This window comes from Podarcis bocagei (genome assembly GCF_964188305.1).
Source record: "Podarcis bocagei genome assembly, chromosome: 9".
Classification (NCBI taxonomy): Eukaryota; Metazoa; Chordata; class Lepidosauria; order Squamata; family Lacertidae; genus Podarcis; species Podarcis bocagei.
The window spans coordinates 64,754,833-64,776,528 of NC_138134.1; the positions used below are offsets into that span (position 1 = coordinate 64,754,833).

The following is a 21,696-nucleotide window of genomic DNA, read 5'->3' on the forward strand; positions in this document are numbered from 1 at the left end:
CAGGGTTTTTTAAAAAAAAATTCATGTCTAATTTAAGCCACAACCCAACCACAATCAGTGCCTAAGAATAGAATGTTGTAAATTTCCTACCAAAAAAGAGAACTCTGGGTCCCTCTTGTGGTCCCTTTAATTTTCAATTAATGCAAGGCGCATTGCTAATACTGTTCAATTGAAAGGCATGAGCTGCCAGTCTGGCACCTCACAAATGCTGCTTTTACAGTGGAATTTTACTGTAGGATAGACATACTTTCTGCATTATGTTCTGAGCAAAACATCCTCCCCCTGCAAGTATCCCTCCTTCAGCTTTGGGGCAATTTCCTCAGGTGTAGGTGACCTGCCATCTAGCTGTTCACTCCCCCCATTTTTGCCAGTTATGACCTGCATAGATTCATCCAGCCATTTCCTTCTCTATGGTTAATACTCCTCTCTAGGAATCAACTCTTTATCATTTTAGCCCTTCCCTTCCCAAATTTCATTAATCAGTTTCTTACCCCATCCCAAAACTCTAGAAACAAGATGGGGGAACACTTATTATCTGGGATGCAACCCAGAGGTGTGGGAGGGTGTAGTTAACCCTTTCACCCTCATGCTGCAGCTTTAATTGAAATTGCTTCACCCTCTCAACGTTTGGGGCTGGGGACACTGCCTACCAGGCTAAAAGAATGTCATTTGGATTTCAGAGGTCTGGAAACAGAGCTGCTATTCTGCTTATAGCTTGAAGCAGAGCTATTAAACAGGGTGTTATTAAACAGTACTTTTTTCTGGTGGTACTCAAAGGTATGCAGTACTGACAACCTTATTTTCTTAGAAGAAAAGCACTGGTTAAAAATGTGGCACTTACTGTAACAACTTCATGACGAGTACCAGCACATTTTTTTCTAGAAGAAAAGCACTGCTATTAAATCACCCATGTTTAGAGGCACACTGTGTGAAAATAGCAGCATTTTAAGAACCAGAGGGGACTTTGCCTTCACTTGCCATTTGAGAACTACTGCTTGCTTGAGTAACAGAAAATTCCTGTGCCATTCCTTGTAGAAAAACAGAAGAAGAAAAAGAGCATACCATCCCAGCCACATTATTCTGGACATTGTGTGATTTCATTTCTCTCTGGTGAATGAAATGCAGAGGTTACTTTTTTGGCAAGTAGTTAAGATAAACTACTGTAATACCCATTTCTCTTGAAAGCAGACAACAGCTATTTATCCTTTGATTTGGACAGTTTCTTTGCAATACTATTAAGAGTACAGGATTTCCAGAATCCTGCTAACTTTAACAACATACAGATAAGATTTGCATTAAAAACCGGTGTGTTTTATACTTTATATAGCAAATTGAAACTTGATAGTTTAGGGGTCGTCGTTCCCCACTCTAGAGGGCTAATTGCATTTTTGAAGGGAATAGAGTCTGGAGGGGAAGCCTCAATGCATCTGTATGAAAACATGTAAAACAACTACCAACAGTGCAATCCTATGCATATTTACTAATGTGTTCAATTGTGCTGACTCTCAGGTAGGTGTGTATAGGATTGCAGCCTCAGTTATTGAGCTGACAATTCACTATATGAGCTTACTCATTTTCTATGGAAAGCAGAGAAATTTGTGACATTTCTGTAGATTCTTAAGTAGCTGGAACCGAGTCCAAGGCTGGATCAGTTCTGTTTGGTAGTGCAAGGGTTCTTGCACTAGCAGATGTGAAGGTTTTGCTATTTCACAACAGAGAAATCCAATACAACAGCTGTGCTGGTGGAAACTTGGTGCGCAACCTACTGTACAATCTATCGTGTGACAAAGTTACCTGCAACCTACTTTTACATTACTCTGTATGTATATCGCTAAGTGATTTTAATTGAGTGCGACATTAGAGACAACCCCACATTAACTTTTCTTTTTAAAACACTTCTTAGTCTCCCATTTTATATTTTAAACAGCATCAACAGCTCGGCTGTTTCTCTGCTTACTGAATCTGCCTCTGCATATCTTAGAGCTTCCTGTGACTTAGCCAAATCACTAACTGCGCGCAATACTCATAATTTTGTAGGCAAAGGAAAAAGTCTACTAGACATGGACATTGTTGCCACTGTTCCCACCTCCTCCGGCATCAATGCCTTCTGTGGACTGTGAGGAAGAAGGGCGGGAACTCCTAGCCCGGGACTGGCCATTGAGCCCCATTGGAGTTCCCAGTCTGTGGCTCACTTGGGATGCCGTGTCATCCGATTCCCATCGCTCCAGCTCTTCTCGTACAAGTCTCTCCATCTGATCCCTGTGGACTTCATTATCACGGCCCAGCCTGTTGTCCTAGGCACAAATATCATAGTGTCCGATCATACAAAGATTGCAAAAAAAAGATACACTGGAGTATGAATTCTTAAACTGGGAAGAAACACTTATGTGGTTTAAATGGTTTAAAATTACTAACACAGCTAACAGAAACAATACTTTGTCTTAAGAAAACAGGAATAGAGTGAAACAGCAAATTTGCAAGAACTGTTTGGCTTTTTCTGGCACATGTGAGTTACCTCTGTGACCCCATCAAGCAGCCTTCCCAACACCTCTTTCCTTTTCAGTTTTGCTCTCTCCATGGCTTCCAACTTCACGATGACAGCGTCAATCTTAGAAACAATGCTGCCTATGGAATGCTCCATGCGATCCACTCGCCGCACCAACCTAGAGCCAAACATTTTTTTTTATATATAAAATATGGTTTTTACTTAAACAATGCGTATTTTATTTTGACTAGAGATTTAATGATCAAGCAATTCATGTAATACTTGTTAGGAAAAAGCCCCTCTGCCCTAGTGGTCTATTATCATGTACTTTTGCACAGATCAGTCTCTTGCATCTCCAATGAAAAAGTAGTGTAAGAACAGGGAGAAACCCCCGAGGAGCCGCGGCCAAGCGAAGTGGTCAGTACTGAAGCAGCATCTGAATCAGGGAAGCCTCACTTTGAATTTTGCCTCTGACATGGACCTATGAAGTGGCCTTAGGAATGCCACTCCCATTCAACCTCCCATTTTCAGTAATGGTAAGAATAGTAGCCAACCTTGCAGGGCTGTTATATGGATTTCAACAGTTTAATGCAGGTGAAGTACCTTGATAAATAAATCCGCAACAAAGCATAAATACATGGTTATTTTATTACGGGGTGTGTGAAATGCTGCAAGCAACACTCCACAGACCATAGCAATGGGAGCCACAGCTTCTTTGCATGGCAACTGTCTTCTGGAGCACACAAGAGGTGCCACTTTAAATTGAGAAAAACAGCCGAGAGCTCATGTTCTCTGGCAATCGTATAGTTCTACCACTGAATATATAATAGCCTTGATTAAAAGGGAGGAAAGGCACCATGCAATGTTCTTTGAACATTCATAATCAAGTAGAATTCCCCTATATCTGGACACCTCAGAAGACAATCGACCAGTCTACACGTACTACTGTGGAAGGACACTAACAGCAGCAACCCAAGAACCTTTCAGCACCTCGCTCAGAATGCCTAGGCAACAGAATCAGCAACAATCATCTCCTATGCTTGCTGGCTGCTCATATAGCTACAACCCTATGCAAGGCTTTGCAACACACAACAGAAAGACATCAAGATTAGAGAGTGGTCAGGATACTCAAGTGTTTTAGCTTATTCTAGCAGGATGACAGCATAAATGCACAGTGGCCAGAAACAATAGTCCCACATTCCTTTGCTGACTTAGTCACAGGACGGCTTGTTGTTACTACCCATCTGTATTTAGTGTTATTCCCCCTTCTGTTTTCCACTGGAACAGAAGCATTTTCCCTCAGATATTTTTCAGCTGGATTCCTTCACATTATGTTCCCAGACTGAAGTTTCCAGAGGCAATACAGAACATTCATAAATCAGAGATGGGAAGAAGGTAGACAGTGATCCACCAATGGAACTCTGAGCAATTTCTGGCAACTGCCTTCTCCCTGCACCTTCTCCCAAGACAAATCCAGCACTCCATTGCAAGCAGAAGCCTCATGCCCCACTGGTTTGAATGCAGGCTGTTTTATACATATATAAATGCTGAAAACAAACAAACAAACAAACAAACAAACAAACAAACGCACGCAAAACCCATGAAGATCCTGGTTATAGCAGGAGCTCTTGCCTTTGATAAAAGGGACGCGGGTGGCGCTGTGGGTTAAACCACAGAGCCTAGGACTTGCCAATCAGAAGGTTGGCGGTTCGAATCGCCCCGACGGGGTGAGCTCCTGCTCTACTCCTCGGTCCCTGCTCTTGCCAACCTAGCAGTTCAAAAGCACGTCAAAGTGCAAGTAGATAAATAGGTACCGCTCCGGCGGGAAGGTAAACGGCGTTTCCGTGTGCTGCTCTGGTTCGCCAGAAGCGGCTTAGACATGCTGGCCACATGACCCGGAACGCCGGCTCCCTTGGCCAATAAAGCAAGATGAGCGCCGCAACCCCAGAGTCTGCCACGACTGGACCTAATGGTCAGGGGTCCCTTTACCTTTTACTTGCCTTTGATGCTAATGCCCACCCCCAAGTAACAGATTCAAGTCTCTCTCACACAACCACATGAGGGATACAAGCAACATGTTGTTGCAGGGCTCTGCTTGTAAGTGATGGGACACCACAGTTCAATGTTAAAGCATCTGTTTTGCATTCAAAGGTCCCAGGATTTAGTTCCCAGCATCTCCGTGTAGGGCTGGGAATATCCCCTGCCTGAAATCTTGGAGGCTGCTGTCAGTCAGTGTAGACAAGACTGAACCTGATGGACGACCAGTGGCCTGGCTCAGATTGAGGTCGTTTCCTAGGATGCATTTCCAAAGGAATATCCAGAACTGTGTTGGACAATGACATTGTTTTAAAACCCCAAAAATTCCTAATACTAACACTTGAAATTCTTCATACGAAACCCCACTTGAGCTGCTGCCTCTCCTCCGGGAGCTGTGTCCGCTGTCGTCATCGTCGTCCTCTTCAGAGTCATCCAGGCTTCGTGGGAAGCTACGGCTGCTCAGCGGACGATTCAGAGAGCTTCTGTCTAACTCTAAGTCCTCCTTGGTGAAAATAACAAAGGCTATAAGGTTCGTAGGGCAGGCACAATATCAGAAATACACAAAGCTCTCTTTCCTCCCGAGCTTGTTACAGCCAGGGACCCATGCTTGCCACAAACTGAAATCCAAAATTCTGCCTAAGTGATTATTTGAGACAGCTTCCTGCAGCATTATTCCACGTGTACTTTGTGTCTTTCCATTTTTACCTTCTTTGTTCTGAAACTAACGATGGCATTTGTGGCTCGGCAAGGCCAAACATAAGGCATCACTCTACTCTGCCTTGCACTGGTCCAAGATCTGCACAAGCAGAATACAGTACAAATGGAGCAAGCAAAAATAAGATAAAAATGCTTCACTGAAAGCAAAGGCAGTAGCTTGGATCATATAATCCAGACTTCTAATAGCGAATACAGCTAAAAACAGTATTTGTTCATTTCAAGAAGTCGTCCCGTGGTATTTAAACCATAACTCACCCTCTCTTTTTCCAAATCATCTCTCATTTGCTGATGCTCCAGCTCAGTCAATTCCTGATCTCCATCTTGGTCATACTTTGTAAAGATGGCTTCAATCTCGGCATCAGTGTGTCCCCTTCTGGAAATAAAACACACACACACAAGCTTCAACAAAAGGTTGCCAAAGGATACAGGGTAGGAGAAGTTAAAACATTATGCATGAACAGACACAAATCAGCAAATATAATACTCCTTGGATCCATGATGTTATTTTGCTATCGTTAGTATGTCTAAAATTGGCATTCCATACAAAAAGATCCATTGAAAAAGATCAAAATCCACCCATCGCACAAAAAAAGGTTGGTGAAATTAATTACTCCTTAATGCACCATGTGGAAAGCAAGTTCAGGATACTGAAAAGGCTACTCACCACCATTGTTCTTGAACTATGGTCACCAAGAGCCTTTTGCTGGGAGAGTACAGTGGGCCCTCCGGATACAAACTTAATTCATTCCGGGGGTCCGTCTGCAACCTGAAAAGTCCACATCCAAAGGCACCGCTTCTGTGCATGCGACGAAACCCAGCAGTATACACTTCCGGGTTTGCTGCATTCGCAAGTCAAAGTTGACATATCCGGAGGGATACATAAGCAGAGGTACAACTGTTTTACAGAGGAGGACAGTTAAACTTACCCCTTCAGGTCTTGCCGCAGTTCATCAAAGTTCAATTTGCCTCCGCTCTGTCGCAGACTCTCTGAAATGTCATCAACTGGTGTTTTTTTAAGTTTTAATTTCACCATGGCTTTAGTGTAACCCTGAAATAGGAAATACAGTCTGTATATATAGTCAAAGCTATAAAACTTAGCAGCATATGCTAGAACTGTGTATTTTTATGGATGCTTTCCTCTCACATTACCTTTGGTATGAATGCACTGAGCTTCCTACTTCCACATCAGAGGATTAACTTGGGAATGTTTTGTGTGGCAAAATGCTTTCTAACTGACCTGTGACCTGTACATTGCTGCTTTCTAACTGCTAAAGAGATCAGTGTCAATCTTCTTCAGCCGTTAAGTTTACTCACATGAAGATATTGACTTTCCAGGGTTCTAACATGCAGGGAGGGCCTCCTCACTTCAGAAACTTGCTCTCCCACCTGTGGAGGACTGTAAAGGAGAGAGTGATGCACTGGATGGGGAAGAGACTGCCAGCTCTCCCTGCCAGAGATGGAAACCTTGGACCCTCCAGGTGATGGACAGCTTCCATCAGCCTTGATGGCTATACAGGTTGGAGTTGATGGGAGTTGCGAGTCCAGCTGCTGAATGCCTACAAGTTCCTTATCCCTGACATGTCCTGGGAGCTGCATTCAGGTACCTTCATAAAATACCAGCTGAAGCTCCATATTTAAATATGATTAATAAAAGGAACTGGTAAATTAATTTGCCAATCAGGAATTGTGAATTAATTTGCTAACCATTCTGAAGGGGCTCTGAGCCCCTTGCTTGTGCCGTAAGGTCAAGGCAGCAAAGATACCTGTAAAAGGCTTTTACCTTTCTTATAAGATCCGACAGTTCCATTTCAGATTTCTGCTGCGCCATATCCGATTTGACTTCAGAGTATGTATCGTTGATGATTGCCAAAAACATGTTCTGTTTAAGACAAAGCATTTTAAAATGCAGCTTAAAAACAAACAAACCCAAAGCCTTTGACTTCATTAAAATATAGTTACTGAGCGTATGCTAAGATTAAGTTTTGTAACTTTCAAAGAAAACGGCAGGCTCTGTCCAAGTGAGAGGAAGGGGGACCTAGAATAATGAGGGTAATTTGCAACAGCCCCACCAGAACTAGTTGTTCATTATCCTGTCCTCTCAAAAAGAGTGAACATGCCTCGGTCCTGTATACCTGAAGGAGCGTCTCCACCCCCGTCGTTCTGCCCGGACACTGAGATCCAGCGCTGAGGGCCTTCTGGCGGTTCCCTCATTGCGAGAAGTGAGGTTACAGGGAACCAGACAGAGGGCCTTCTCGGTAGTGGTGCCCACCCTGTGGAACACCCTCCCTTCAGCTGTGAAGGAAATAAGCAGCTATCCTATCTTCAAAAGACATCTGAAGGCAGCCCTGCTCAGGGAAGTTTTTAATATTTAATGCTGTATTGTGTTTAACACTTGATTGGGAGCCGCCCGGAGTGGCTGGGGAAACTCAGCCAGATGGGCGGGGTATAAATAATAATAATATATTATTATTATTATTATTATTATTATTATTATTATTATTATTATTATTATTATTATTAAATGTATAACCCTCTGGGGTCAAATGCAAAAGAAAAATAAAATTAGGCCAGGCTTGGTGCTCTCCCTCCCCCTTTCAGCATCACACACTCTGACAAGAGCGGTAGATGTATACTGTAAATGGCCCTGTGATCCTTGGATGGTGTATAAATATAGTAGATATAACAACAACAATGGGCAACAACAACAACTGGCAGTTGCATTCATAGCTATAACTCATTTCCATAAGGCTTTGTCTCAAAATAACAGCTCCTGAACTGATTTTAGTTTTAGGTTTATTTAGGGTTCAAACTGAGCTTGGGAAGAATGAAGGCCTCTTGATCCACCTCCATTGAAAAATGCAAGAAGGACATGGACAATAGGGAGAGGCTGCCATCTCTACGAAGTGTATTTCACAATTTAAGAATGGAACGCAAAGCAGTCACAGTCTCACATTCCAGAAACTGAGTAAGCTCGTAACAGATTGGGGCAGGATACTTGTCCCTGCACTTCCCCAGGGCCCCATGCACATACTGTCAAACTGTACAACTGTTACTTTTTTATAATGAGGAGTGGACATTATCATGTGGACATACACAACTCAGAAACTGCACACTGTTAAGGCCCTTTGAGTATTAGTCGTATTGAAGCCCAGGAAAGATAATAAAACAAAACAAATAAAATTCAACTTAAGAGGATGATGGCAATAAAACAAAAATGGCTATGAATAAAATGGTTACATACCAAAAGAATGAAGAACATAAAGAACACAAATGTAGTGAAATAAACGGGTCCCAAAACTCTGTTAGCTTCTTCAATCTCTGTAAAGTCAAAATCTCCCAACAGGATGCGGAACTGGGTAAAACTTTAAAGAGAACAACACAGTTTTAGCCAATAGTTGAGTACGTCTCACAAAACTGATTCCACCCCCCTTGTATTCTGGCAGTGGTCTACACCATTCTTTTCAGCATGAAGACAGGTGGCTGGTAGCAACTGCCTAAACAAGTCCAGCCGCAATGCACATATATCTGCAAAAATGGAAGTATTTTATGAAGTTCAGTTGGTTACAGCGTGGTGCTGATAATGCCAAGATTGCAGGTCTGATCCCCATATGGAGCAGCTGCATATTCCTGCATTGCAGGGGGTTGGACTACATGACCCCCAGGTCCCTTCCAACTCTACAATCATATGGTTCTAAGTTTTGCGTAACGTCAGAGAAATTTATTTGATGCTAGAATTTTGAAAATCCACAAGAACTTCACTAAAACAGACAGAATTTTAACAATGAATTTGATGCAATCTTCTGTGTCCGATGAGGACATTTGGTAAGCCACTGGCAGCCTTTTAAAGATTCTATTGTTGTACTTACACACTGTCCTGGAAGGTACTGAAATCGTCAACTTGTGCACCAAACACAAGGTAAGCTAGCTGAGCATAGGCTATGAAAATGATGAAAAACATAATGGCAAACCCAAGAACATCTTTGGCACATCGTGACATCGTGGTAGATAACTGGCTCATTGTTCGGTTGAAGCTGATAAATTTAAAGAGCTGTCAAAGAACAGAAAAATATTTCATGAGCTGGGTAATTGAGTGAGAGTAGGAAACAGGGAGAAGAATTAGGCTGTTAAACACTGTAAACCACAAAAGAAGGAACATTAAACAATTCTGTAGGCTTGTTCAGACATATTGACAAGCCACGGTTTGTACTAATCATAGACGGACTCTAATTTACAATGTGTGCTCCAGGCAAACACATGGAAGACATGGTTTCTGTGGTTTTCTCCTCCTCCTGCCTTCTGTGTGATTCCCTGGATTCTATTCTAAACAATAGAAGCCAGTCGAACTTTGCAAACCATGGAGTGGTGCAGAGGCTATACCAAACCCTTGTTTGCTGAACCTTTAAACATGGTTTCAGGTCCTGGTTTGTCAGACACTCACAAAGCACAGTGGATTAGAGTGTATTGTTCCAAAATTATGAAAAATGACATCTGGCCCTTACAGCTGAACTATTTCAGAGTGTGGTATGCTAGTACTGTAAAACAAAGTTCAAAGGAACTCTCTGCTAGGTAGCACTAGACACCAAGGATGACACGAGTAGCAGAAAACAGTGTTGTAATAAGTCACTTAGAAAGGAAATTTAATCTAATTAAATCTAATTTTCAAATAGTTTAATCATTCTTTCAAGGCAAAAAGCAGGTTGTCTAGCCAAGTGAGTGTTCTCTTCCTGCCTAGCAACAGCTTTCTCGGATCAACATTAGCTCTTAAAATATAAGAGTTTCAAAAGCAACTTTGGATTTGATGGATTTTGCCCTTGGTTTGGAATGTTCTCCTTCCTGCTATGAGTCTTATGGTAGGGTAGGGAACAACACATATTTAAAGGAATAAAACCATGAACAGATTTGGATGTAAACTGATTTATCAAAATAACAAATACAAATTCCCTTAAAAAGATATTAATATATGGGATGAAATGCCTTCATTCACCTGAGTATCAGTTAAGCATGAATTACCTTAATCCAGACGAAAAACATGGTGACAGCTGCAATATTGTTGAACTGTGTTTGCCAGTATGCTAAAGGTTCAAAATTTGGGAAGTTATTTTGATTTTCCAGCAGCTCCTTCAGTAACCTATCCACAGTAGATGTTCGATATATATTAATTCCTATAGCTGCCACCGATAGCTGAGTGCAGAAGAAGAGTACATAAATAATATGGAACATGCATCTTAAAAGAGCATAAGAAGAGCCTGCAACTCTTGTCCAGAAATCTTGTGAGACATAGAACTGCCAAGTCTTGCAATATCTCTCCCTCTCCCATTTCTATGGGATAACTGAGAACTCAACCATCATGACAGCTCACCTAGAGGTTTTCTTTCCCAGCAAGAGGCAGCTGGGGGCAGCTACAGAAGCAGTGCACTGGAAGAGCAGATAGGCACACTGCCTCTTTATGCACAGGGAACTCACAAGAGAAATTACCCAAGGTCTGTGCCCATTAGAACTAGTGAGTCAACCCACTCTTCACATCAATCCACAAGCACTTCTCTCAAAAGAAGTGGCAGCAGTGCCACTACTGAAAGATTTGTAGTCCTTAGATCTCACTTACCACGATAATGAGAACATCAAGACAATTCCAAAGACTCCTGAAATAAAAGAGTCTGTGTATGTGAATTTCCAGGATTTCTTCCACCACGTAATAAAGAACAAAAAGACAAAAGACAATTTCGCAGGCAGCCAGGAAGAAGTCAAAAGTGGAAATGTAGTGGATCAACTTTACAGGCTGGAATTGCCAAGATGTAAGGAGGCCTCCTGTTGGTGGGAACTCCACCAATAACCTGCATTTCAAAAATAAATACATGCATTTCAAAAATAAATACATAAATTCATCTTGTTATTAGTAGCAATTTGTTGTTTTATTGCTCAGGAATCCACCTGGAAGTATTTTTATACTGAAAGAAATTAATTTTATAATAAATAAACGTTTGAAAGACAAGGCTTGGAAACAAACTAAAATGCAAGCAAGCAAAATACATACAGGTAAAGGACCCCTGGACGGTTGAGTCCAGCCAAAGGTGACTATGGGGTTGTGGCGCTCACCTCGCTTTCAGGCCGAGGGAGCAGGCATTTGTCCACAGACAGCTTTCCGGGTCATGGGGCCAGCATGACTAAATCACTTCTGTCGCAACGAAACATCATGACAGAAACCAGAGCGTACGGAAACGCCATTTACCTTCCCACCACAGTGGTACCTATTTATCTACTTGCACTGGCGTGCTTTCAAACTGTTAGGATGGCAGGAGCTGGGACAGACCAATGGACGCTCACTCCATCGCAGGGATTCAAACCACCAACTTTCTAATTGGCAAGCCCAAGAGGCACAGTGGTTTAGACCACAGCACCACCTGTATCGTGCTTTTATTTATTAAGAATTACAACCCACTCTTTACTGTTCACTCATCCCAGAGCAAGAAACATTAAAACACTACAGTAAAATACCCTTTTATTTAAAGACAACTTAATGCAAAAGCAGAGTAACATCATTCATTCTACTGTTTTAATATTTTTAAAAAAGAATTTTTCTTCACCGCCCACAAGAATGCTGTACAGGAAATTATTTACAAACAAACTAAAAGTGTTAGCGCCATTTAAAAGTTAACAAGGATGTTACCAATAAGAAATCGTACCGATGTCTAATGTTTTCATGAGTTTTAATTATTGAAAAAAAACTCCCTGTAAATGACTTTTTAATGCAATTCATTTTAAATTGCTCTCATTTTACATGAATGCTCTTTATGCATGTGTATATGGTTCTGCATATCTACTGTATATAAAATTACAACATATACACACAGCTGTGTGGGAGGTGAAAGATGTGAACGCAGATCTCACTTTAATAAGGGAGGGTTGCTCAAATGCACCTCTTCAATTTGCCTGTGAAAAAAGCTGCAAGCATTTGAACTCACTGAACTAAACTGTTCTTCAAATGTCAAAGTAACGTCTTTTTAAAAATGACTGATAATATTTCATTTTATGTCCCCTTAATAAAATTCAAGGCACAATTAACTTTTCAGTATTCCTGCCAGTGTGTTTGCACTATGCCACTTTTCGGCCTCTCCCCATCCCAATGAGCAGCGGCAAATTCACCTGTTGAGAGGTCAGAAGTGCCATTCACTACTACATATACAGTTTGGCTCTAGTTTTCATTTATTTCAATGGTAATTACTTCTGAATAAATACACACAGATGCTCTAAATCAAGCTTACTCAACCTCGGCCCTCCAGATGTTTTTGGCCTATAACTCCCATGATCCCTAGCTAGCAGGACCAGTGGTCAGGGGCGATGGAATTGTAGTCTCAAAACATCTGGAGGGCTGAGGTTGAGGAAGCCTGCTCTAAATCTACACAGTGAAAGCAGACACTACCATCTGCTTCATAAAGGCTGTGTTCCATCATCCAACAATTCCAGACTTACCTGATAATGCAGAAGAGATTGATGTTTGCATTGTACACTGAAAAATCTAGAAATGTTGCCCGTGTGCCTCTGTCAAGCCACAAGCTGTTCTTAAGGCCATGAATTAACGCAGATGTCTCCTCTCTGCTTCTGGACAGATCCTGGTAATAGCCAGCTCCACTGTAAGTTGCAAGCAACCCCCAATGGCTGCTTCCATTCAGATCTTTTTCATTGGTATAAATCCAACTGAAATGCAACCGGAAAAGACACATTGAAGAAATTCTTTTCATGCATGTCTACTACTTTGCAGGAAAACCTAACTGTAAACTCTTAGGGTTAACAATTCTGACACAGATGGAGGAAATTCCCTCTCAGCCTTTTCTCTCTCCATCAAAATTAAACTGTTGTGGCAGACATGGATGCATCTGAACTGTTCAAGAAAACAGTTTTTTTCAAATTTACACAGGCTGTTTATGTTAGCAGAAACAAATTAGTGGTTATGGGATCTCAGGTAAAATACAGTGGACGCTTGGTTTGCAAACGTGATCCGTGTGGGATGCACGTTCGCAACCTGCAGCGTTTGAAACCCGGGTCTGCGCGTCTGTGGACACACGGGTTGCGATTTGGCACTTCTGCACAAAGCGTGATTTAGCGCTTCTGCGCATGCGCAACCACCGAAACCCAGAAGTAACCCGTTCCGGTACTTCCGGGTTTCGGCAGTCCGTAACTGTAAAAAACGCAACGTGAAGCGGCTGTAACCCGAGGTATTACTGTAGTGCTTTTATAGGGACTACAGCACAGATTAAATGAAGTCCCCACACCAGAAGAACAGCCCCCATTTGTGAGATGGATTCCCCCTTCACCCTACAGGCTTCTGCATTCCCCCCAAATCTGCTCCAGATTGCTAGAGTTGGCTATATTTATGTGAGAAAAATACATACGCGGTTCCATTGCGAGGCCCAAACGGTGCAGTGTCCTCATTACTCACAGAGTAAACATCGTAACAGTCTTTAATTTCATCTTTTAAATCTTCAGGTATTGAACACGTGCCATTCCTCACTTTCAGCTGTCGAATGCGAGGCACTCCCAAAAGGAGGTTCTCATGGTAGATAAAACTCCTGTTCTCTGCCACGGTTCTGTTGTTGTACCACATCTCCCAGTACAGGCCATCTAGCAAAGGACCCTCAGTGAACTGAAACAGAATGCAGTTTCAAGGAAATTAACTCTTGCTAAGATTCTGCAGGTTGTTTTTTTTTAAAGATACAATTTTATCACTGAATAATGTTTTAGAATAGGCATGGTGTAACAATTTCTACTATTACAGCATAATCCTCTGTGTATATCTGTTCATACTATAGAAAACTAGTCCTGTTGATGGCAAGAACTGTTTCCAGGCAATCCAAAGAGAAACTTTTGTATACAGTGGTACCTCGGGTTACATACGCTTCAGGTTACATACGCTTCAGGTTACAGACTCCACTAACCCAGAAATAGTGCTTCAGGTTAAGAACTTTGCTTCAGGATGAGAACAGAAATCGTGCTCCGGCGGTGCAGCAGCAGCAGCAGGAGACCCCATTAGCTAAAGTGGTGTTTCAGGTTAAGAACAGTTTCAGGTTAAGTATGGACCTCCGGAATGAATTAAGTACTTAACCCGAGGTACCACTGTACTGGAGAGAAGTTGGTTTTATCCTAACTAACCCCACCCCAGCCTCCCACTATATGTAAGGGTCTGGTGACTTCTGTTTCAGTGTATCTGAAGAAGTGTGCATGCACACGAAAGCTTATACCTGGAACAAACTTAGTTGGTCTCTAAGATGCTACTGGACAATTTATTTTTTTATTTTTTTACTGCATCAGACCAACATGGCTACCTACCTAAATCTTTTTCCAATTAAGTCATCATTGCACCACAAGAAATAAGAAGGTGAGGTAGTAGTAGTTTCATTAACTGGCTTCTTTGAAAGACTGGATTAAATGGTACCATTAACTCCTGCCAAATCATACATACTTTTCAACACTGCAATAGACTAAAATTGCCTTAATATTTTTCTGATAACACACCATGTACATATTATTTGAACATATTCCTGCTCAAAAACCAAATGCCACAGTACCTTCCAGAAGTCTTCCATTGTAGATAACGTTTTAAAATTGGTCTTCTCCATTTTTGACACTGGTGTGTCTAGAAAGAGCTGTGACATCACCCTTGTGTAGTAGTACATATTCGAACTCACCATCCCATATGACACTGTAAACGCATGTTGGAGGGAGGGGAGTCAAAATGTCTTTTTTAAAAAAACAACAACATACAACCCATACAAGCATCAAACAATATTTTTTTAGGCTGTGTTATGAACCCAGTAGGTAAATAAACTTTTGATTCTACAACTAATCCAGAATGCGGCAGCTAGACTGGTGACTGGGAGCGGCCGCCGAGACCATATAACACCGGTCTTGAAAGACCTACATTGGCTCCCAGTACGTTTCCGAGCACAATTCAAAGTGTTGGTGCTGACCTTTAAAGCCCTAAACGGCCTCGGTCCAGTATACCTGAAGGAGCGTCTCCACCCCCATCATTCTGCCCGGACGCTGAGGTCCAGCGCCGAGGGCCTTCTGGCGGTTCCCTCATTGCGAGAAGCAAAGCTACAGGGAACCAGGCAGAGGGCCTTCTCGGTAGTGGCGCCCGCCCTGTGGAACGCCCTTCCAGCAGATGTCAAAGCGATAAACAACTACCTGACATTCAGGAGACATCTTAAGGCAGCCCTGTTCAGGGAAGTTTTTAACGTGTGATATTTTATTGTATTTTTGGTTTTTATGGAAGCCGCCCAGAGTGGCTGGGGAGGCCCAGCCAGATGGGCGGGGTATAAATAATAAATTATTATTATTATTATTATTATTATTATTATTATTATTATTATTATGATTCAAACAGTCTACGATTTATCTAGCAGACTCCAATGGGGGTCTGGGACTGATCCTATACTGATTCAGGAATAGGGGGGAGGGAATGTCCACAATCTTGTTGGAACCTGCCTGATTTCATGCTCCACCCAAATAAATGTGCTGTAGCATCAGTGGCCCCGTTACAGAAAGACCTAAAATATTGTATATCTTAACAGTAGCTTTCATCCTTTTTGACCCACCTTTGAACTCAACCCTCATCATAGAATCTACCTTTGACTATTTTTCTGCGCAAGTCCATCTTTGTCCTTCTCTTTCTAGTACTCTCCTCTTTCTCCTGTCCTTTAAAACATTTAAACAAAAGAAAGAAAATGGTGGCGCTGCTGCTTATGTAACCCATTGTGGATCATGTCACAACCAAGTTTTGAGTACCTAACTGTTGGCTGGAAGAATACATATTTGATTCCTCCAAATATCTGAACCATAAGCAAATCTAAATATTGTTCTAATAATTCAAACAAAATGGTCCATACGATCCAAAAATGTTTCTTGCATATATATCTTTTTTAAAAGGGAAAAGATGGCAACTTCGCAATTTCAAGGAAACCACATTAGACAGCAACGCATTTCATACAAATTCACATCTGGTTAATCAGCTGCCTAAGCTGCTGATATGGATAGCCTCTAACAGCAATAAACTTCACAGAAAGCCTGCACTGCAGAACAGCAGAATGCTCTCAGAATATTTTATGTTTCTTTAGGAAGCAACGCTACTGGCATAAGCACAAATGAGCTTGCACCAGCCGTGCTCCGAAAGGGAAGAGACTAATAACTTGTCAGCAGCATCTTCTTCACTTTACTCATATGCTCTGTTTGTTGATTTCCACTAGTGAGGAGAGGATTATGAAATATTGTTCTTGACACTCAAAATTATTCCTTAACCCCCCCCCAAAAAAACCCCACCTTAGCACAGGTAAGGAACTGAACCAAATACAGAACTTCAATTTTGTGAGTGGCAGTGTTGCTTTTGCAAAATCATAATATCATCTGCAATTGAATTTTGATAGCATAATGTAAGGCTCTCTTTTTCCATAAAAGAGGGACGTTCATGAATTGTCAAGACAGGTTAGGACATGTGCTATTTCTTTTCTAGGACTATTAACCATGTAGAGACACACTGAATCAGAGAAAATGTATAACCATTACAGCTGAATAACTAATTTTAGGAACAATGCCAGTCCGTAGTCTTGAAAGAGGAATGCTTTAAAAACAACAACCCACTAGAACTATACTGAATTAAGAATACAGTGGTGCCTCGCAAGACGAAATTAATTCGTTCCGCAAGTCTCTTCGTCTTGCGGTTTTTTCGTCTTGCGATGCACGGTTTCCCATAGGAATGCATTGAAAATCAATTAATGCGTTCCTAGGGAAACCGCTTGCCAGGCTGGCGGTGCAGAGAAGGGCTTTTCTCCGCACCGCAAGCCTTCAGGACAGGTACGGGAACAGAGGGGAAGGCGCGCAGCGCTTTCCCTCTGTTCCCGGGGCTTGCGTGGGAGGAGGGTTTTTCCTCCCCGCCGCCAACATTCAGAACAGCATTCTGAATGTTGGCGGTGGGAAGGAAAACCCTCCTCCCACCCCAAGTCTTCAGGAAAGCCATCCGATGCCGGGCGGCGGGAGGCTTCCCCCCCCCGCCCGGCATCGGAGCTTCGTTCCGATGCCGCGCGGGGGGGGGGAGGAGGCTTTCCCCCCCGCCCGGCATCGGAGCTTCGTTCCGATGCCGCGCGGGGGGGGGGAGGAGGCTTTCCCCCCGCCCGGCATCGGAGCTTCGTTCCGATGCCGCGCGGGGGGGGGGGGAGGAGGCTTTCCCCCCCTGCCCGGCATCGGAGCTTCGTTCCGATGCCGCGCGGGGGGGGGGAGGCTTTCCCCCCCTGCCCGGCATCGGAGCTTCGTTCCGATGCCGCGCGGGGGGGGGGGAGGAGGCTTCCCCCCCGCCCGGCATCGGAGCTTCGTTCTGATGCCGCGCGGGGGGGGGGGGAGGAGGCTTCCCCCCCCCCGCCCGGCATCGGAGCTTCGTTCCGATGCCGCGCGGCGGGAGGAGGTCCGAGGACAGTGGGGAAGACGCGCTGCGCTTCCCCGCTGTCCCGGAGATTTCCCTATGGGCTGTCGTCTTGCGAGGCAAGCCCATAGGGAAATTCGTTTTGCGAAGCGCCTCCAAAACGGAAAACCCTTTCGTCTTGCGGGTTTTCCGTCTTGCGAGGCGTTCGTCTTGCGGGGTACCACTGTAACTAGTGGTCATTATTAGTTATCATGTTAAAGTGATAGCAAGAGTCTACTTACAGAAAGACAAGACCAGGAGAAAAATCAAGTACGTGATCAGTTCTCGTAAAACACTTTTCAGATATCTCTCTCTGGTTGTGGTTTCTTCCATTAGGGTAGTACCCCACAGACCTTGAAAAGGAAGCATTAACAGAAAAAACATAAGAAATGTAACATACTGACATGTTTAACTGTGCCTATACAATCAGGTCAAAGTGTGCATTTGATTTTAATTTGGTATATAAGCTCTGGCATTCATTTCCCTCCTACACAAACTACCAGATCTACCATATATTGCTTTAACATTTTGGGCTTTAACATTCTGGGGCAAGGAGCTATGAGTATGCTGAGGACGCTCCACTCTGTTTCTTCAAAACATCTGAATTGGTGGATCTGTTGAGACTTAAACATTACACATTACACATAACTGATTGTGTGTGTTTTAGGTAACGTTATCCTTTTAAGCAACTGCTGCTGGATCTCCTGTAAATATTTTCCATTCATTTAAAATATTGGGACGTTTTGAACAGTACAGATTTTGAGATTAATACATCAGCAACAATGGAAGGTTAAAACAACAATAACAATGAAGTAAGGATTTAGCACCACGTGCTGCCAGAAGTATCTCTAAGATTTAGTACATATGCCAAAACATGACCTAAAATCAAAGCGTCAGTAAACACTATACATTCTCTTCACCAAGAAGAAGTGCTTCAGTATGTGACTATAAAAAAGATTAGCCGGCATATTACCTAGTCACAAGAAGGTAATAGAAAACTACTCAACGCCGGGGCTTTTTTTGGGAGGGGTTGAAATTATACAAAATGGTTGGGAATATTTTGCAGGAAAACACTCAACACACAAAAAAGCTTAACCTGAATGTCCCACAACTTGCTATAATTAAGCTTGTAACCAAGTCTTGTTTACCTGTCTACCCCTGACTCTACCTTCCAGCGGCTCAATGTCAAATTTTAGTTTGTAAGTTCTTCTGAACAAGGCCCTTTCCCCTTTCATGCTCTGTAAAGCACCCAGTCCACAGAGGACAATGTAAAGAATACACTAACCCAAACAAAAATGGGAGCGAGTGAAACATGGAAAAAATTGCTTATGCAAGCTCATATCACAACAAACCAGCAAATATCTGTCACAGCACTGTTTGCTTTTTTGCTGCTATGGGCTAAGATGGCTCTCCTTCTGGAATTTGTAGCTAGATGGTTATCCTGAACTGGAACAAATGAGCAAATACTGGTTGACTAGGCAACAGAAAGCTTGAAATGTACTCTGACGGAGCTGCAATTCGCAAAACTTGGCAGGGTGCAGGTTTTTATATATATATATATATATAATCAAACACATTGCTTTTCCGCTGTTTCCCCCCTCCAAAAAGTCTCCTGGTCAAAACAGCAACAACTTAACAATATTGTATAAACCATATTGCATGTGGTTTTTAAAGGGATACTGATTCCTGAGGATTTGGAAATCATGCAGTCTATGCCACTGCAATTCTGCATGTACGTTTGCCAGCTTGGAGTCCAAAGTAAAGTGTCTACATTTTTTGAGGAGGCTCCCATATAACATCTTTACTGTTAGCTTTGGATTTTCTCTTAGGAACTTGAACAACTTCAATATTTTCTTTTAAAGTAGCCTGGTCTGCAAGACGTCTTCAGCACAGGGCGAGAAATCTTTTTCATCCCAAACCCATGTGCTTTTCTAGTCAAATACGTATTACCTACTGGTTTGCATGAAATGGTGAAAAACTTTGTTGGAAAACAATACACACAGTGTATTCCCACATCAGATGCAAACAGAAGCAGACAAAAGTGAACTGCTTTGCTTGGTTTTCCCCATTATAACTAGTTTGGCCCAAAGTGTTACAATTTTTTGAGATAGATTAGCTAGATGGATGAAGGAAAGGTCTGACTGGATAGAAAGTAGCTTCCTGGGCTCTTAATAAAAAAGCATTAGTAGCAGGAGAGGAGACAATGAGGTGGTAGGGCAGTGGTGTCCAAACTTTTTTCAAGGAGGGCCAGATTTGATGAAGGGAAGGGCCGTGAGGGCCAACCAAAGTTGTTGCGCTGTTTTTAGGATTGAAATTATTGAGCTTTTTTAGGGTTGAAGTTGTTGCGCTTTATTTAGGATTGAAGTTGTTGGGTTTTTTTTGGGGATTTTACCCCATAAAGTGCCGAAGGGGCCCCCAAAACGGACTTGGGACATGCCTGCATTAGAGCCTTTGGCCAACAAGGGAATCAAAGGTGTGCAAGGAGATTGCAGAGGAGCTGAATGGATTATTTGACTCGCGAGAAACATACAAGTAATAAGGTGAGGCAGGAGAGATGCGAGCCAGGAAGGGCGGCGGAAGGGCCCGGCCGGGCGGCCACTCACCTCGCAGGCGGTGCGCCATCCCTTTGGCCCAGGCGAGGCGGCGAGGCGGCGGCGGCGGCTGCTCGGCGACCTCCGCGCCCGCCTCCTCGTGAGGGAAACGCGGCGTCAGCGTCGGGGCGCCTCCGGCGGAGCAAGGCCGCTGGCCTTCGCCCTCCTCCTCCTCTTCGCCGCGCCGCCTGCGCCTCCGCTGCCTCCCGCTCTCGGCGGGCCCTCCCGGGCGCCGGGCGCCGGGCTCCGAGGGCGAAGGCGCCCCTCCTCGGCCCCACTCCACCACGCCCATCTGCAGCACGGGCCCCGCCGCCACCGCCGCGCTCCCGCCAGCCGCCCTGGCCGCTTCGCCCGCCTCCTCCTCGGGCTCGAAGCCCGGGTTGTCCCGGCTCCAGGCCTGCCTCGAGCAAGACGAGAGCGGCGGCGACGGCGAGCAAGACGAAGGAGGAGGAGAAGGAGAAGAAGCGCCGCCGCCGCCCGGCGGGTCCCGCAGCCGCCCCAGCTCCAGGTGCTCCATGCCGCCGGGAGGGCAAAGTCCCGCCATGGCCCCCGGACCCTGGACGAAGGCCGCCGCCTCCGCCTCAGAAATTTCCTCTCAGGCCGGCCGAGTAACGGCGCGGGAAGGGAGCGCCTTCGCCTTCTCCACCGCCCGCCTTCCAGCCCCCCATCCCCGCCCACAGCGCGCCGCCTCGCAGGGGGAAGCGGGCAGGCCGGGCTGCGTGTGTCTCTTGGCCGGGAAGCTGCGGGGAGGGGAAGAGCTGCGCTCCCCGGACAGCCCGGAGTTCCTGCGGCTCCTTCCGAATCTAATAGGAGTTTTGTTTTGTTTTTGTCTCTCTTTTTCTGCAATTTGAGCTGCTGACACAGCCCCGTCCTCGCCTCCGATTAGGATCACCCCGGGGGATCCCTTTCCAAGGTTCCTCTCTAGTCCAGGGATTTTTCAATTTCCAAGAGACTGCGATCTACTCCTACTAAAAAACAGCAACTGGCAGTGATCTACCCATTGTATTGACCAAAGTTGTTGAGATTTTTTTGGGAGAGGAAGACCCAAAGTTGTTGAGTTTTTGCTTTGTTTTTGGGGGTGACCGATCAGGATCACACGGTCGACCAGGGACGCCCCGCAATAAACCGGTAGATCGCAATAGACCTGCTGGACATCCCTGCTCTAGTCTGTTATAGAATTCTCAGATACAGAATTAAGTTTTGATAATTGCACAATGTGAACACACACACATAGGTATATAAACCACATTAAAACAGTACAGGAGAGCAATTCAAAAGCCATCTTGGCTCTCCCTAAAGACTCTAAATCAGTGGTTCCCAACCTTTCTTTGGCTGTGCCCCACCTAAGCATCTCTAAAATCCTGATACACACAGTGTATTCCCACATCAGATGCAAACAGAAGCAGACAAAAGTGAACTGCTTT

The 21,696-nt window shown here is 43.9% G+C and overlaps 1 protein-coding gene across 2 annotated transcripts; it reads right to left on the reverse strand.

Annotated features, from left to right (window-relative positions):
- Positions 1-16: 16 nt before the first annotated feature.
- On the reverse strand, positions 17-21,632 carry PKD2 (polycystin 2, transient receptor potential cation channel). Of its 2 annotated transcripts, none has more exons than XM_081206990.1 (15): positions 20,285-21,632; positions 17,924-18,034; positions 14,800-14,933; positions 13,627-13,877; positions 12,707-12,931; positions 10,842-11,070; positions 10,250-10,420; positions 9,106-9,287; positions 8,481-8,601; positions 7,020-7,118; positions 6,166-6,287; positions 5,495-5,612; positions 4,861-5,021; positions 2,516-2,663; positions 17-2,294 (listed from the first exon to the last, which is right to left on the reverse strand). In XM_081206990.1, exons 1-15 carry the CDS (start codon positions 20,814-20,816, stop codon positions 2,055-2,057), a joined length of 2,844 nt encoding a protein of 947 aa, XP_081063116.1. In that variant the 5' UTR covers positions 20,817-21,632; the 3' UTR covers positions 17-2,054. The 2 variants fall into 2 exon arrangements, with proteins under 2 accessions (XP_081063116.1, XP_081063115.1); XM_081206989.1 differs by having other exon boundaries at positions 4,861-5,024.
- Positions 21,633-21,696: the final 64 nt, after the last annotated feature.